At 49.0% G+C, this 14,606-nt stretch overlaps 1 protein-coding gene across 7 annotated transcripts in view; it reads right to left on the bottom strand.

Moving 5' to 3' along the window:
- The window catches only part of HSPG2 (heparan sulfate proteoglycan 2), a 126,354-nt gene extending 115,449 nt beyond the window's left edge, over positions 1-10,905 (bottom strand). For all 7 annotated transcript variants that reach the window (XM_040423715.1, XM_040423725.1, XM_040423690.1 and 4 more), the window contains exon 1: positions 10,728-10,905. In XM_040423715.1, the coding sequence (XP_040279649.1) occupies positions 10,728-10,790 (63 nt within the window). In that variant the 5' untranslated portion in view covers positions 10,791-10,905. The remainder of the gene's footprint in view (positions 1-10,727) is intronic.
- Between the last annotated feature and the right edge of the window lie 3,701 nt (positions 10,906-14,606).

Here is a 14,606-nt window from a genome sequence, read left to right on the forward strand (position 1 = left end):
GCTGCCTGTACTGCAAGTCCTGTGTTTAACACTCTAAAGTCACCTTGCTATATATATATATATTGCCTGCATCAACTGTATTGAAAATCAACTGCCTTCAAAGGAACTGCGCTTCCGTCAATGTCCCTAAATGATGACTACTAAAGTTTGAATTCTGTTTTAACATCACGTGGTTCCTCAGTTATTCCTGCTATCAGCAAACGGCGTGCCACCGTTTAATTGGCACTGGCGTCACGAACATTTCTCATCATCACCTGCCCTTGCAGAGAGTCAGCCGTCTCAGGTTAGTGTCTATTGCACTACAACACCCAGGAACATTTCTAAACCTAACTTGAGTACGCTGCATTCATACTGCGTCCAGTGTCAGACTGAAGTTTCTTGGGCCCGCCAGAGCAAATAATTCTGAGGTCCCACCCTCTGTGCACCCAGGACCGTAAGGGCCCTGTTTTATTAGGGGTCCATTATTGTGAGAGCTTGGGTCCACCGGATGAGCCTCTGGTACACTGTGTCTGTTGCCTGAGGAATTTTGGCGAAGACACCAACGGTGAAATTTTACCAGTGGCCATGTGGATTCTGCTTCCCGTTCATTTCAAAGTGGCGGTTTAACACACAAATGGACATGCCCCTTCCTGGTGCAGCCGCTGCGTTAAACCGCCACTCCGAAATGAACGGGAGGCAGAAACCACGCAGCAGCACCAAGAAGGGGCATATCCATTCTCGGCGAGTCCTTGGCTTTAAACCACCACTCCATGATCTTCAGGGCTGCCTCCCATTGTAATGAACGGGGGGCAGATACCATGCGTCCGTGCCAAAATTCCGCTGGCAGAAAACGTTGATGTGAACAGGCCCTTAGGCTATTAACAGATGAACTGAAGTTCAGTCTAATCTAATGTTTATGGGTGGATTGAAGGATCGGCATGTTGAATTTCCTCGCTTGATCGTGAGAGGAATGACATCAGCTTTTCCGCCTCTCCCCATTGAAAACACATACACGTTCAGTAGGGAGAAACAGGAGAAACAGAGCTTGCCCCCAGCGACTGAAGGTGTATGGGCATCGTAAACGAGCAGACCACCGCTTCGGTTGGTTCCCGGCGTAAATGGGTAATAACAGTGAAAAGGATGGAAAGCTCTGCAGGAAACCTTGTCATCACACCCACAGGACCCCACTTGTCTGCACACGCAGGGGAAGAAGCAGAGAAATGCCACCCACATGACATATTACAGCGCAAGAATTCACCTGTACAATGCAGTCATCGCTCATACACAACACCTCAATGATTGTCAGCTCAGAAGACAAGAACCAAACCAGTGCCAACAATTGGACTGCTACAAGGCAGCTGATCTCATGATGACTTACAGATCAACACTGTAGGGGCTTTATAAGGGTGCGACCACGCGGTCGGGCAGCGGGCCCTAACTAAACTAATGAGGACGTACTGTATTGCGCGCGCTAGGTGGTCATTTACAATGTGGTCCTCATTAGTATAATTAGGGCCATGTACAGTTGCGCGGTACCTGACCACACCATGGTCATACCCTAAGGGTACTTTCACACTAGCGTTAAAGTTTTCTGGTATTGAGTTCCGTCATAGGGGCTCAATACCGGAAAAAAAATAAACGCTTTAGTTTTGTCCCCATTGATTGTCAATGGTGACAAAACATAACTGAACATTCCGTTCCGTTTAGTTGCGTTCGCAGACCGGAGAGCAAACCGCAACATGTTGTCTTTTGCTTTCCGTCCTGGGAAAAACAGAAAAAGGTCATGAGCCCCAATGCAAGTCAATGGGGACAGATGCGTTTTCTCTGCCACAATAGAAAACGGATCCGTCCTCCATTGACTTTCAATGGAGTTCAAAACGGATCAGTTTTGGCTATGTTCAAGAAATGTTATAGATAATACAACCGGATCCGTTCATAACGGATGCAGATGGTTGTATTATCAGTAACTGAAGCATTTTTGCTGGACCCTGCCGGATCCAGCAAAAACGCTAGTGTGAAAGTACCCTAAGAGGTCTAGCTGAAATCAGTCACATATAGATGGAAATGTCTCTGGAGGTCCTCACCACTCAAGATATCATGGGGGGCAGGACTTCATGTCACTCATCCTATCGAAGAACACTAAGCCAGCCTGAAATGGCTGATAACAGAGACCATTAGGTTGTATCAGAGCACAAGACGAGCTGTAGGCTCACAAGATGTAGACACATGAGGAGACACCAGCAGGCACTTCCACCACACACCTCTGAAAAGCCCCTGGAGCCGTGTATCCGGCTACTATAGACCTGAATACATAAGGAGTTCACAATGGAAACTGCTTACCACTGAACGGAAGGAGCCCACGTCAGATTCATAACCTTTCCACAACCCGGCATCAACTGTCAATACCTCCATGGGCGCAGCGGGTGGGCTTAAGTGGAGGCATGTTGGACTGGCACAAGGTATGTTTGCTTAGCTGATAACCGCTAAAACCACACACAATGAGTCAGAGAGCCCTTATCTGACACCGCAGGGCCCAAAAAATGATCAACCGGCTCCGTAAGCTCAACGTCTGTCATCCAGATCACAAGAGTCTTCTGAGAGTGTTTGAGATTCTTAGGGGAACCCGTCATCTTGGAAATGTAATGCAATCTATGGCCAGCACGTTACAGCACAAGAGGAGCTGAGTAGATTAATATATTGTTTCATGGGAAAAGATCCAGTATAACTAGAGTTTTATTCCTTTACACCACTGCTCCTTCTGGACTTCGGAGTCCGATGGGTGGTCCTAAACGGTCAATAGACATGTAAGTGTCTATTGTAGGAGGCAACATCAACTCAACCGGTTATACAGTTGTAAGCATGGCCATGTGGGATACCTGTGGAAATCTATTTCACTTGACCCTCCTCATACACATGCACACTCGGCTCATGCATGTATTCTGAGACTCATCTGGCGGTGGCACATCTCCCCGAGAACAAAAAGGATGGATGGTGATAACATACAACTCGCTGATTAGTCTCTCCCCCCGACATCTGGAGAGTCGAGAGCCCTCCCATACACGTTTGATCTTCCGCCAGTCCCACTGAAATTGGCAGAAGTACATCTGATGTGTACGGCCTCTTTGCAGCTTACCGAGCACAGCGCCATCCACTGGATAGTGGCCATTCGGTATTGCAGCCTAGTTCCATTCACTTCAAAAGGGACGGAATTGCGCCTAGGCCACGTGACCTCGCGGGCCTAGGAAGAGGCCATAGCCTCCTCACACCCACCAGATCTGATATTGATTACCTATATCAGAATCTCTGAAAACCCCTTAAATTTATGCAAAAAGCCCTTTAATCTGAGGGATAACCCATTTAAGTGTTTATGCTCTGTGCTGTCTTATTCTTCATATATATTTTGACGTGCTCGGTTCCACACTTTTCTACATCCTTTTAGATGTGTGGGGTGCCCAGCCTTGTAGCTGCACAGAAAGACCATTCTCACTGATATCTACGGTACGTCATCAAGACTGAGAAGTCCCCGGCAGCTTCTATATTAACCAGCACTGCCGTTAGGTGAAAAGTTAGTGCCAGCAGCTCCTGGATTAGTCATCTGTCACAGACTCCAAGAAAACTCGGGCAGAGGATGCACGTGTCCTTCTCTGCTCCAGGTCTTGAGTCATCATCTTTAACTATGTGACTTTAACTAATTCCACCACAAATAAACCAAGACATTTGCCAAGATACGAAGCCAAGAATGGACTTTTCCTGCGTTCGAAGACAGTGTTTAAACAAAGTTCCTTCCTAATGTCTAGGTCCAGACGGTTTCTCCTGGCCCATCTACCTTTCAGAGTACTGCTTTAACCCTATAGATGGGCCTGGTGATAGGCTGAGATATTACAGAGCTGCCCCGCGACATTCTTATGGAATCCGTTAAGCTAAACATTGAAGGGAATTCTGAGAAACGGGCAGTGAAAGTTTAGTATGTGAGGACAAGCTGGGGCTGGTGAGCGCAGGAGGAGTGGAACACGGTGCAGCCACAGCTCATCCTAAGGTGTGAAACCTATATCCAAGATAAGGAGAGGTCAACAAGGAGTCAATTTACGAGGGACACTGCTCTTTCCCACAATCATCAGGTCTCCACGGCCTGGAGGAGAACAATCACTATGAGAAGGACAACATTGATCCAAGGTAATAACATTAAGGCACGACCAGAAGGCGAGACTTTTCATTCCTTCAAGAAGTCGTTCCTATATAATAAGGAGGACGATCCCATTAGCGCCATGGATCATCTTCCCAATATGAGATGTTTCCATGACCGAACCATGATACAAGCAGGACATCACACACGGATGCAACCACCATGTGTGGCTCCAGACTGGACAAGCTCCAGAACGTCATTGTTCTAGGGAAGACACAGCGACACGTTGAATATCTGTGGCCCTGTAGTTCAGAGTTGCAAGGGCCCCACATATGAAGGTGATCAAACGGTGGGGCAGCTTTCTAGCGCTATGATTGCTCCCCAACTTCACCCTTGATTGATGAGGTGCTTCAATGACAGTCACATTGACCTTGTCCTTGACTCCAGGACACATTTAGGACAGATTAATCTGTTTCCTAGATTCCCCCCACCTTCCGCCTGCGCACCCGACTCCTTTGTGCTATGATTTAGTGGATCAGGACGTCGCTTCAAGTGCCAGTAATAGAGCTCAGACCTCAAAGACAAAGCAAGGAAGCTGAGCTAATCTGGAGGAAAGGCCTTCTGTTTTGTGCATCCAAAATCCACAGCACAACGGGAAGGAAAAAGGAGTCAATGCTGCAAGACACCCCCTCTCAACCCCCAAATAATCTGCTGTGTTCAGGAGTTCTCCACATTCCTTACCATGGTAGCTGGGGAACTTCTGCAGATGTGGCACCTGCTACCTTATCATTCACCCTACACAGTGATACCCACCCCCTCGTCATCTTCATGTTGACAGATTAGAGGCCCCCATAAACTTTAGTGTATTGTTGGCTGAACCTAATGAACATCTAAATGTGTATGGAGAGCCCCTGATTCTCCCTCCGACAGATGATGCCAGGAGGTAGGAGGACTGGGCAAAGTAAACTTTTTTGCATGATCCATTTGTTCCCCTGGGAAAAAAGCCACCACCCGGAGGGTCCAGCAGCAGCTTTGTCCTCTCTCCCTACTGCTGGGCCAAACCAAATGTGTATGGGGGAGTGGGGAGATAGCAGTCGACATCTGTTGAAGATCTATGGGCACCTTGAAGACTGCCATAGACATTCAATAGATGTTGGCCAAATGATTGTACAACCAACAGTTAGCTTTCCTAACTCCACCATAAAGATCCACGTCCTGGTCAGCCGAATGGTAAGATGGGAGCAAGCCACTGGTAATGGCATATCTCCTTGGAGAACTTCGCCTGATCCTTCTCTCCTCTGACATCATCTGTTGGGGGAGAGTCAAGATCTCCCCACATACATTAGACCAGGGGTGCACAACCTGCGGCCCGGGGGCCACATGCGGCCCTTGATACCATTCTGTGTCTTCCGCCCTGACCATCTGGTAACAGACATGTATGTCTATGTTTTGTGACTGCTCAAATGTATTTTTCATGAATTCTTCCATTAGATGGGAGTCCTGATACTGTAACTAGATATTAATGTTATATACTGTATGTTCAATATTATTTCAGTTGTTGATACCTCTTTACATTTTATTTTTTGCCCTTGACGTTGCTTCAGTCTGACAATGTGGCCCCCAACCAGAAAACGTTGTGCACACCTGCATTAGACTGACGGGTTCAGCCGACGATACACTACTGTGTATGGCGGTGTACTCATTATACATTAATCAGCAGATACCAACAAATATGTAGTGTGTGTTCACACAGGGCAGTCATCAAACATGACCTGGCTGCAGTGTGGAAATACTTTGACCCCAAGCATTTTGTGAGAACAACCATGGATTAGACACGTCGAGGGCTGACCATAAGGAACAAGCGCTCATTCTCAATCATGACCGTCTGTCGGGTGATCCTATCAGAGGGGGCGTGCCGCTGACAAATGAAAACTCTATGGGGAGTGGGCGCAAACGATCGTAACACCGATCGCGCACACTCGAGGGAAGACACAAAATAGGACCTTGTGTGTGAGAGTACAATGGGCTCCACATTGACCCCCAGATTACACACCTGATGAATGGACGCAGCCTGCAGCACACCCTGCCGCAGTGTAGGAATGCTGAGTGCAACGATCTGCAGAGTAAACTTTACTCAATGGAGAAATGTGTCATTACTGCAGGAGGGGAGGGGGGGTGTTTGCCTGTAATCTCCCCCCTTTCATGTGCACGAACTCAATTTACTTGTTAAATAGAGATTTCACGCTCCTCTGATCTCACAGCTTCCACTATTTCCTGACACCTATGTAACCAGTACCTGCAGGGGGGCCCAGATAAAGCCCCCTCGGCACCATCTACACAACAGCTGAGCCGCTCAATGAGAAGTAGAAATGAGGTGGGGGTCATTTACAAAGACCAGAGTTTGACACCGGTCTTCGTTTCCCCCCGCTGCGCTGCCGCAGGATCCGGGTCATTTATGACAAGGTGTGCGTGTCGTCATCAATTAGGCGCACCTCCGGCAGTCCTTGCTCAAAGCGTAAAAGCTACTTCAGCCCTTGACCTTAAACTCCATTTTTAGGCGTGAATGTTAGTAAATTTGGCAATGCCCCAAGCACACCCATGCCACCCCCAAGTGTTAAATGCGGCGAACAAGCACCTGTGCAACAAAATATTGTCACACGGATGTTGTAAAAAAAAGTTGCAAAACGGGTCTTGCGACTATTTTTACACGATAAACTGAAGTAAACATAATAGGAAATGACCCCCAGTAGAGTACCAATGTCCGGTGACTCAGCAGCAATAGTACCAATGGGCGGCCGGTGACGCAGCAGCAATACTGCCAATTGCAGGTGGTGACGCATCAGTAACGGTAACAATGGCCGGTCTGTGATACAGCAGAATATAGTACCGATGGCCGGTAACACAGCAGCAATAGTACCGATAACCGGTGACACAACAGCAATAGTACCGATAACCGGTGACACAGCAGTAATAGTGAATGAGATTGGACAAATCTCATGAAAACTTTGCTTTGTTACTTAGGTGCGGAACTTGACCTGCCGCGTGGATTTTGAAATGTCAACCGTGATCTGCGGAAAATCTGCACAATAAACCGCACAAAAAAGGCAGTAAAACCGCAATAAATAGTGCGGATTCATGTGCGTTTTATGTACATTCATGTCGATTTTCTGCACATAAGGCCTCCTGCACACGAACGTGTGCGCCCCGTGGCCGAGCTGCAGGGCCGCAATGAACAAACGCCGACCGCGGGGCAGCCGCAGTGGATCGCGGACCCATTCACTTTAATGGGTCCGCGATCCGCCCGTTACACAAAAAGATAGGACATGTTCTATCTTTTTGCGGAATGGCAGTTCGGGATGAAACCCCACGGAAGCAATCTGTAGTGCTTCTGTAGGATTCCATTCCGCATCTCCGTATTTGCGGACCCATTGAAGTGAATGGGTCCGCATCCGTGATGCGGAATGCACACCGAACGGTGCCCGTGTATTGCAGGGAAATCTGTCCGGAAACGTATTTGCACGTATTCCGCAACATGTGCAGGCGGCCTTATACACCTTTTCAATTGCAAAGAATGAAACTGCATCTAATCTGCAGCTTTTCTGCCACAAAATCTGCAGCGTATGAACACACCCTTTAGCCCTATTCACACATCAGTGTTTGGTCAGTGATTTCCATCAGTGATTGTAAGACAAAATCAGGAGTAGAGGCTACACAGACATAAGATATTATGGAAAGATCTGCAGCTGTTCTGTGTTTAGAGCCGCACCTCGTTTTGGCTCAAAATCACTGATAGAAATCACTGACCAAACACTGACTGTGTGAATAAGGCCTCTGCTGCAGATTATGCTGAATATTTTCTGCTGCAAAAAATCTGCAGCTAATAAGTCATTTGTGAACCCAGCCTTAGGCCTCTTTCACATGGTCAGTATTTGGTCAGTATTTGATCAGTATTTGTAAGCCAAAACTAGTAGTAGAACCTACAGAGAAAAGGTATTATAGAAATATTTGTGCCTCTTCTGTGTTTTGGACCCGCTCCTAGTTTTGGCGTATAAATACTGATGCAAAAATACTAACCAAATACTGGTCCTTGTATTTTAGAACCTCTAGACCCAGGCCAGAGACATTCCTACAGGACAGGACTGGAGGAGACGTTTTGACTAACCAAGGCCAAGGAGGACCTTCATATAGGACAGGGACAACCCTAAAATAATGGGCTGGAGAAGACATTCCTACTAACCGAAGATCAAGGTAGATGTCCCTCTAGACCCAGGCCAGAGAGGTTACCACAAGACAGAACTGGAGCAGATGTTTTTACTAACCAAGGAGGACATCCATACAAGACAGGTTTGGAGATATTCCTACAGGACAGGACTGGAGCAGATGTGTTGACTAATCAAGGCCAAGGAGAATGTCCATACAGGACAAGTTTGGAGACGTTCCTACAGGACAATGACGACCCTAAAGTAATGGGATGGAGGAGATGTTCCTGCTAACCAAAAGTCAAGGTAGACATCCCTTTCCACCCAGGCCAGAGACGTTCCTACAGGACAGGACTGAAGTGGATGTTATGACTAAACCAAGGCAAAGGTAGACATCCATACAGGACAGGTTTCAAAATGTTCCTACAGAACAGGGACCACCCTAAAGGATTGGGCTAGAGGAGAGATTTCTACTAACCAAAGTCAAGGTAGACGTCCCTCTAAACCTAGGCCAGAGACGATCTTACAGCACAGAACTGGAGGTGACGTTTCTACCAACCAAAGCCCAGGGAGATGTATCTCTAGGCCCAGCAGGGAGACATTTTTACAGGAGAACCCTACAGGCATTTCTACTTTCCATCAGTAAGCTGCATAAGGCCTCTTGCACACGAACGTTTTTTTTTTCCGTTTCCGTTCCGTTTTTTTGCGTTCCGTATACGGAACCATTCATTTCAATGGATCCACCAAAAAAACGGAAGGTACTCCGTTTATGCCTTCTGTTTCCGTATTTCCATTTAAAGATAGAACATGTCCTATTATTGTCCGTATAACGGACAAGGATAGTACTGTTCTATCAGGGGCCAGCTGTTCCGTTCCGCAAAAAACGGAATGCACACAGACGTCATCCGTATTTTTTGCGGGTCGCAAAATACTGAAAAAGCCACACGGTCGTGTGCAAGAGAGTCAACATCACCAGATGACACAAGCTGGCAGGCTCTTCTGAGTGAAGGCTCCACCACTATGTCTCTCCATTCCAAGGACCATGTGAGGTATCCACACCCACCGTGGAGGCCTGAGCGTCATCACTGATGACACGCACTACATACCTCAGCATAACCTGAGCTGGGTTGCAGTAGTTGCAGTAGACACCTTACTTCTGTGTCCGGGGTAAATGATGTCCTCAGTGAAATAGTAAGAGGTCCTGCTGATGCATTCACACCGATTGTAATAACCGATTAATAATGATGGGGGGGGGGGGGGGGGGGGGCATTGTAAGTCTTTTAATTGGGAAGACGCCAGGTCCCTAACCCCACGCGACCTGCTGTGGATCCCCCGCAGGGCAGTGGAGAAGGAGGAGACGGAGCAGAAGACAAGAAGGCACCAGAGCCATGAATAACCTGCAGCATGAGACACCCGCTCCCCGAGCCACTATTTATACTGCACAGGAATCCGGCACACAAAACGTCCTGTCCATCACATGAGCGCCCAAAATCCACTGCCCCCACCCCAAAGCATGGTAATCCAGTAACCATGTAATCTGCACTAGAAAAGATAGTAACCAGGTAATCATATTGTCTACACCCCCTTACTGACCCGCAGCGAGCTACACGGTGCAGCATATAACGTACACCCCCCCCCCCATACAGAACATTATACGTGATATCTGCCTCCAGACACTGCCCTCATCAGCTGGAAGGGGGCAGTGAGATCCCGGCGGGGCAGTCTGAGGTGACTGTTTACTGAGGGGGGAGGGCAACGTCAAGCGGCAGAATTGCGGGGGGGGGGGGGGGGTGGGGGGGTGTTAAGGGCGCTGTCAGGGTCTCTTTTCGGGGAAGGGTGCTGCTGCCTTAGTCTTGTGAAAAAGCAATGTCAGGGGGAGCATTGTCAGAGTCTCTTAGAGGGCACTGCCGGGGTGTCGGGGGTCTCGGGGACCATGGCGGGGGTCTAGAGGACCAGTGCCGAGGGTCTCGGGGACCAGTGTCGGGGGTCTCGGGGACCAGTGCCCGGGTCCCGGGGTGCAGTACAGGGATCCTGGGTTTCAGGGTGCAGTACAGGGGCCCCGGGTGCAGTGCCTGGGTTTCGGGTGCAGTGCCTGTATCGGGGTGCAGTACAGGGGTCTCAGGGTGCAGTGCAGTGTCGGTATCAGGGTGCAGTACAGGGGTCTCGTGGTGCAGTACAAGGGTCTTGGGGTGCAGTGCAGTAGTCTCGGGTCGCAGTACAGGGGTCTCGGGGTGCAGTGCCTGAGTTTCAGGGTGCAGTGCAGGGGTCTCGGGCTGCAGGGTCTCGGGGCGCAGCGTCAGGACCCCCTGTGTCAGTCGGAGGGCTCCCATGGCTCCTCGTTCCCAGTGAATGAGGGACCGCAGTCTTTCCCTCTCACCCACAGTCTGTCCCATTCCCGCCCTTCTACCGGGACTCTGGTCACTCACCTGTATGAGGAGAAGGAGCGCCAGCGCCCGCCGTCCCGGGCTCCACACACCCCAGTGTCCCATCTCGGGCTCCTGCTAGATCCACAGTCCGAGAAAAGCCCTCACATCCAGGGAGCAGCAGACAGAGCAGAGCGGTGTCACTTCCTCCCTGCGCCCTGCACACTGACTGACTAATCCCGGCCAGGAATGTCAGGAGAGGCGGAGGAAGAGAGAGGGAGCAGCCTACTAACTAGTCCTTTAACCGGCTCCTGATCCCAGCCAGGAAAGTCAGGATAGAGGAGGAGACAGGGAGCAGCCTACTAACTAGTCCTCTAACCGGCTCCAGACTGACCGATCCCAGCCAGGAATGTCAGGATAGAGGAGAAAACAGGGAGCAGCTTGCTAACTAGTCCTCTAACCGGACGAGGCTGAAGTTGGTTTCTTATTCACATCATTTGTATTTTATTTATTTTTTTAAAGGATTTTGCGGACACCTTATCAACAGTAATAGAAAAAGTTTCAGTAAGCTGTCCTTAACGTAAATCGGTTGAAAGCGGCATTAAAATACAAAAGATGGGCATCAAAGTGGGCACAAAAAAAGTGTAATTTAAGGAATTAAATAAAATTTGGGCCAGTGATCTCGCACTGCCAACATACAGAGGGTGATGCCCTGCATCAGATACAGTGGAGTGGAGGTTCTGGGCATCAAAACTGGCATCAAAGTCGGCAGACAGACACTTTTCCCTTTTTTGAATAAGTGATGTTTTTTAGGGGTTAAATGAATTCGGGCCAGTGATATATCGCACTGCCATCATACAGAGGGTGATGCCCCGCATTACGAATAATGGAATTCAGCCTGGCCCGGATAGGTTCTGGGCGTGAAAACTGGCATTAAATTGGGCAGACGGGCACTTTTTTTGAATAAGTGATGTTTTTAAGGGGTTAAATGAATTCGGGACAGTGACCCCGACTGCCAACATACAGAGGGTGATAACCCGCATCAGATGCAGTGGAGTTCAGCCTGGCCCAAACAGGTTCTAGGCATCAAAACTGGCATCAAAGTGGGCAGACAGACACTTTTCACTTTTTTGAATAAGTAACTGATGTTTTTAAGGGGTTAAATGAATTTGGGAAACTGACCTTGCACTGCCAACATACAGAGGTTGATGCCCCGCAAAGGATACAGTGGAGTTCAGCCTGGGCCGAACAGGTTCTGGGCATGAAAACTGGCATCAAAATGGGCAGACAACTGCCCAAATAAGTGAAGTGTGCAGTGATTCTAAGAGCGATGCCTGTCATCTGCATGTCATACTAACTAGTATTGAGACAGGGAGCAGCCTACTAACTAGTCCTCTAACCGGCTCCGGACTGACTGATCCCAGATGGGAATGTCAGGATAGAGAGGGAGACAGAGCAGCCTACTAACTAGTCGACAGACCATTTCCTGACTGACTGATCCCAGCCAGGGATGTCAGGATAGAGGAGGAGACAGGGAGCGGCCTACTAACTAGTCCTCTAACCGGCTCCTGATTGACTGTGATTCCAGCCGAGAATATCAGGATAGAGGAGGATACAGGGAGTAGCCTACTAACTAGTCCTCTAACCGACTCCTGAATGACTGATCCCAGCCAGGAATGTCAGGATAGAGGAGGAAGGGAGCAGCCTACTAACTAGTCCTCTAACCGTCTTCTAACTGACTGATCCTAGCCGGGAATGTCAGGATAGAGGAGAAAACAGAGAGCAGCCTACTAACTAGTCTTCTAACCGTCTCCTAACTGACTGATCCCAGCCGGGAATGTCAGGATAGAGGAGAAAACAGAGAGCAGCCTACTAACTAGTCCTCTAACTGGGTCCCTGCTGACTGATCCTAGACGGGAATGTCAGGATAGAGAAGGAGACAGGGAACAGTCTACTAACTAGTTCTCTAACCAGCTCCTGACTGACTGTGATCCCAGACAGGATTGTCAGGATAGAGAAGGAGACAGGGAGCAGCCTACTAACTAGTCCTCTAACCGGATCCCGAATGACTGTAATCCCAGCCGGGAATGTCAAGATAGAGGAGACAGGGAGCAGCCTACTAACTAGTTCTCTATCCAGCTCCAGACTGACCTCTGACCTGAATCCTCTTTATCTGGGATCTTATGATGTTTAAGTCATTTCTTCTCACAGGCTGTGAGGGTAAATAATCTAGTTGCTGGTGTATTGGGCAGGTGCCGCATTATCAGATTTTATGGATTACCAAATTTATATACTTCATTGTCCCTTCCTCTCCTGACTGGTGACATGTCTCACATGGACGCACCTTACTGTGTTTTTAGGGGGTGCATTTCTCAAAGTCTCTACCACTGTGGACCACAAACCACGAGAGCCACAGACGGTGCAGGGCGGCTCACCCCTGACGGGTCACAGGGTCCTCTCCGTGAAGACGACCGTTCTCATACATCTCACAGAATGGAGCGTCTGTGGCTGGAGAGAAGATTACAGGCTCCATGCCTCGCACTCTGCAGGAGCGGTAATTAGACGGCTGCGCCCAGCCCTGGTTGTCAAGCCCAGGGGACCCCAACTGAGCTGGAGAAGAAGATGAAGAGACGTCTGTGCACCCCCTGTGACAGCGCATATCTTGTGGTGTATGTCCAACCTGGACTCCAGAATAACGGACCTGCCTACATCCTGGAGGGCTGCATGGCTGTCATGGTGGCCACATTGGCCAACAGAACGTCACATCTTCACGACTCTCGCACATGCTCTGTTTGACCGAACATGCATGTGATTTCAAGAGGGAATGGGGACTATGCTACTGCTCTGGAGGAGGCTTATGTCCCCTGAGAGCAAACCATCCTTCTTTCCTCTGAGTTGGGAGACCCCTTTACGTATATGAAGTCTTCACGCTTGGTCGCCTTTTCGCTTATGTGTATGGCGACCTGTAAAGTTCTTAAAGGGGTTCTCCAGGTCAGTGGCGTACACACAATCCATGGGGCCCCGGTGCGAAACTGATCCATTTGACCCCCCCCCCAACCTGCCTCCACCCCCCCCCCCCCTCCACTACCTCCCCTACCCGTGGTGTAACTATAGTGTTATGGGCCACAGTGCAAACATTTTTACAAAGAAGCGGCAGATTTTCTTACTAAGGGCTCTTTCCGTGTGGCTAATCCGCTGCGTGACTGAGAGCCAAGCCCCATTCCGGACAGCAGAGACACAGAGCAGTAACATGATTGACTGTGATCTTTTTACTACAAAATCACGGTGACAACTTTATGTCTCTGTGATTTTGTAGTAAAAAGATCACAGAGAGGCAAAGAGTATTATCAGTCATGTTAATGCTCCGTGTCTCTGCTGTCCGGAACAGGGCCTGGCTCTCTTTCACGCAGCGGATTACCAGCACGGGATCCGCTCATGTTGAAGAGCCCTAAGCCCAATGCATGGCTACACTCACCCAGTCCTAATAAAATCTGGTCCCACCTCATCCAGGTTGTCACTGGCGTCGGCGTGATGTCCGCTGGATCTAGAACAAGGTCCCTGTGGTGAGAAAAAAAGAATAATCACATAAGGAAGGGATGGTGACTGCCCCTGTGAAATCACCAGCAGGGGGCGCTGTGCTGGCCTGTAAGACTGAGCCATCCCAATGTATAGCAGGGTAATCTGGGACATTTCCCCTAAGTGCAACCACGCAGTACTAATGCCCACCAGATATGTGCCTCCCTCACAGTAGTAATGCCAGATTATGTGTCCCCTCACAGTAGTAATGCCCAGTTATGTGCCCCTCACAGTAGTAATGCCAAATATGTGCCCCCTCACAGTAGTAATGCCCAGATTGTGTCTCCTTACAGTAGTAATGCCAGATTATGTGTCCCCTCACAGTAGTAATGCCAGATTATGTGTCCCCTTACCGTAGTAATGCCA

The sequence above is a fragment of the Bufo bufo genome, chromosome 1, assembly GCF_905171765.1.
Source record: "Bufo bufo chromosome 1, aBufBuf1.1, whole genome shotgun sequence".
Classification (NCBI taxonomy): Eukaryota; Metazoa; Chordata; class Amphibia; order Anura; family Bufonidae; genus Bufo; species Bufo bufo.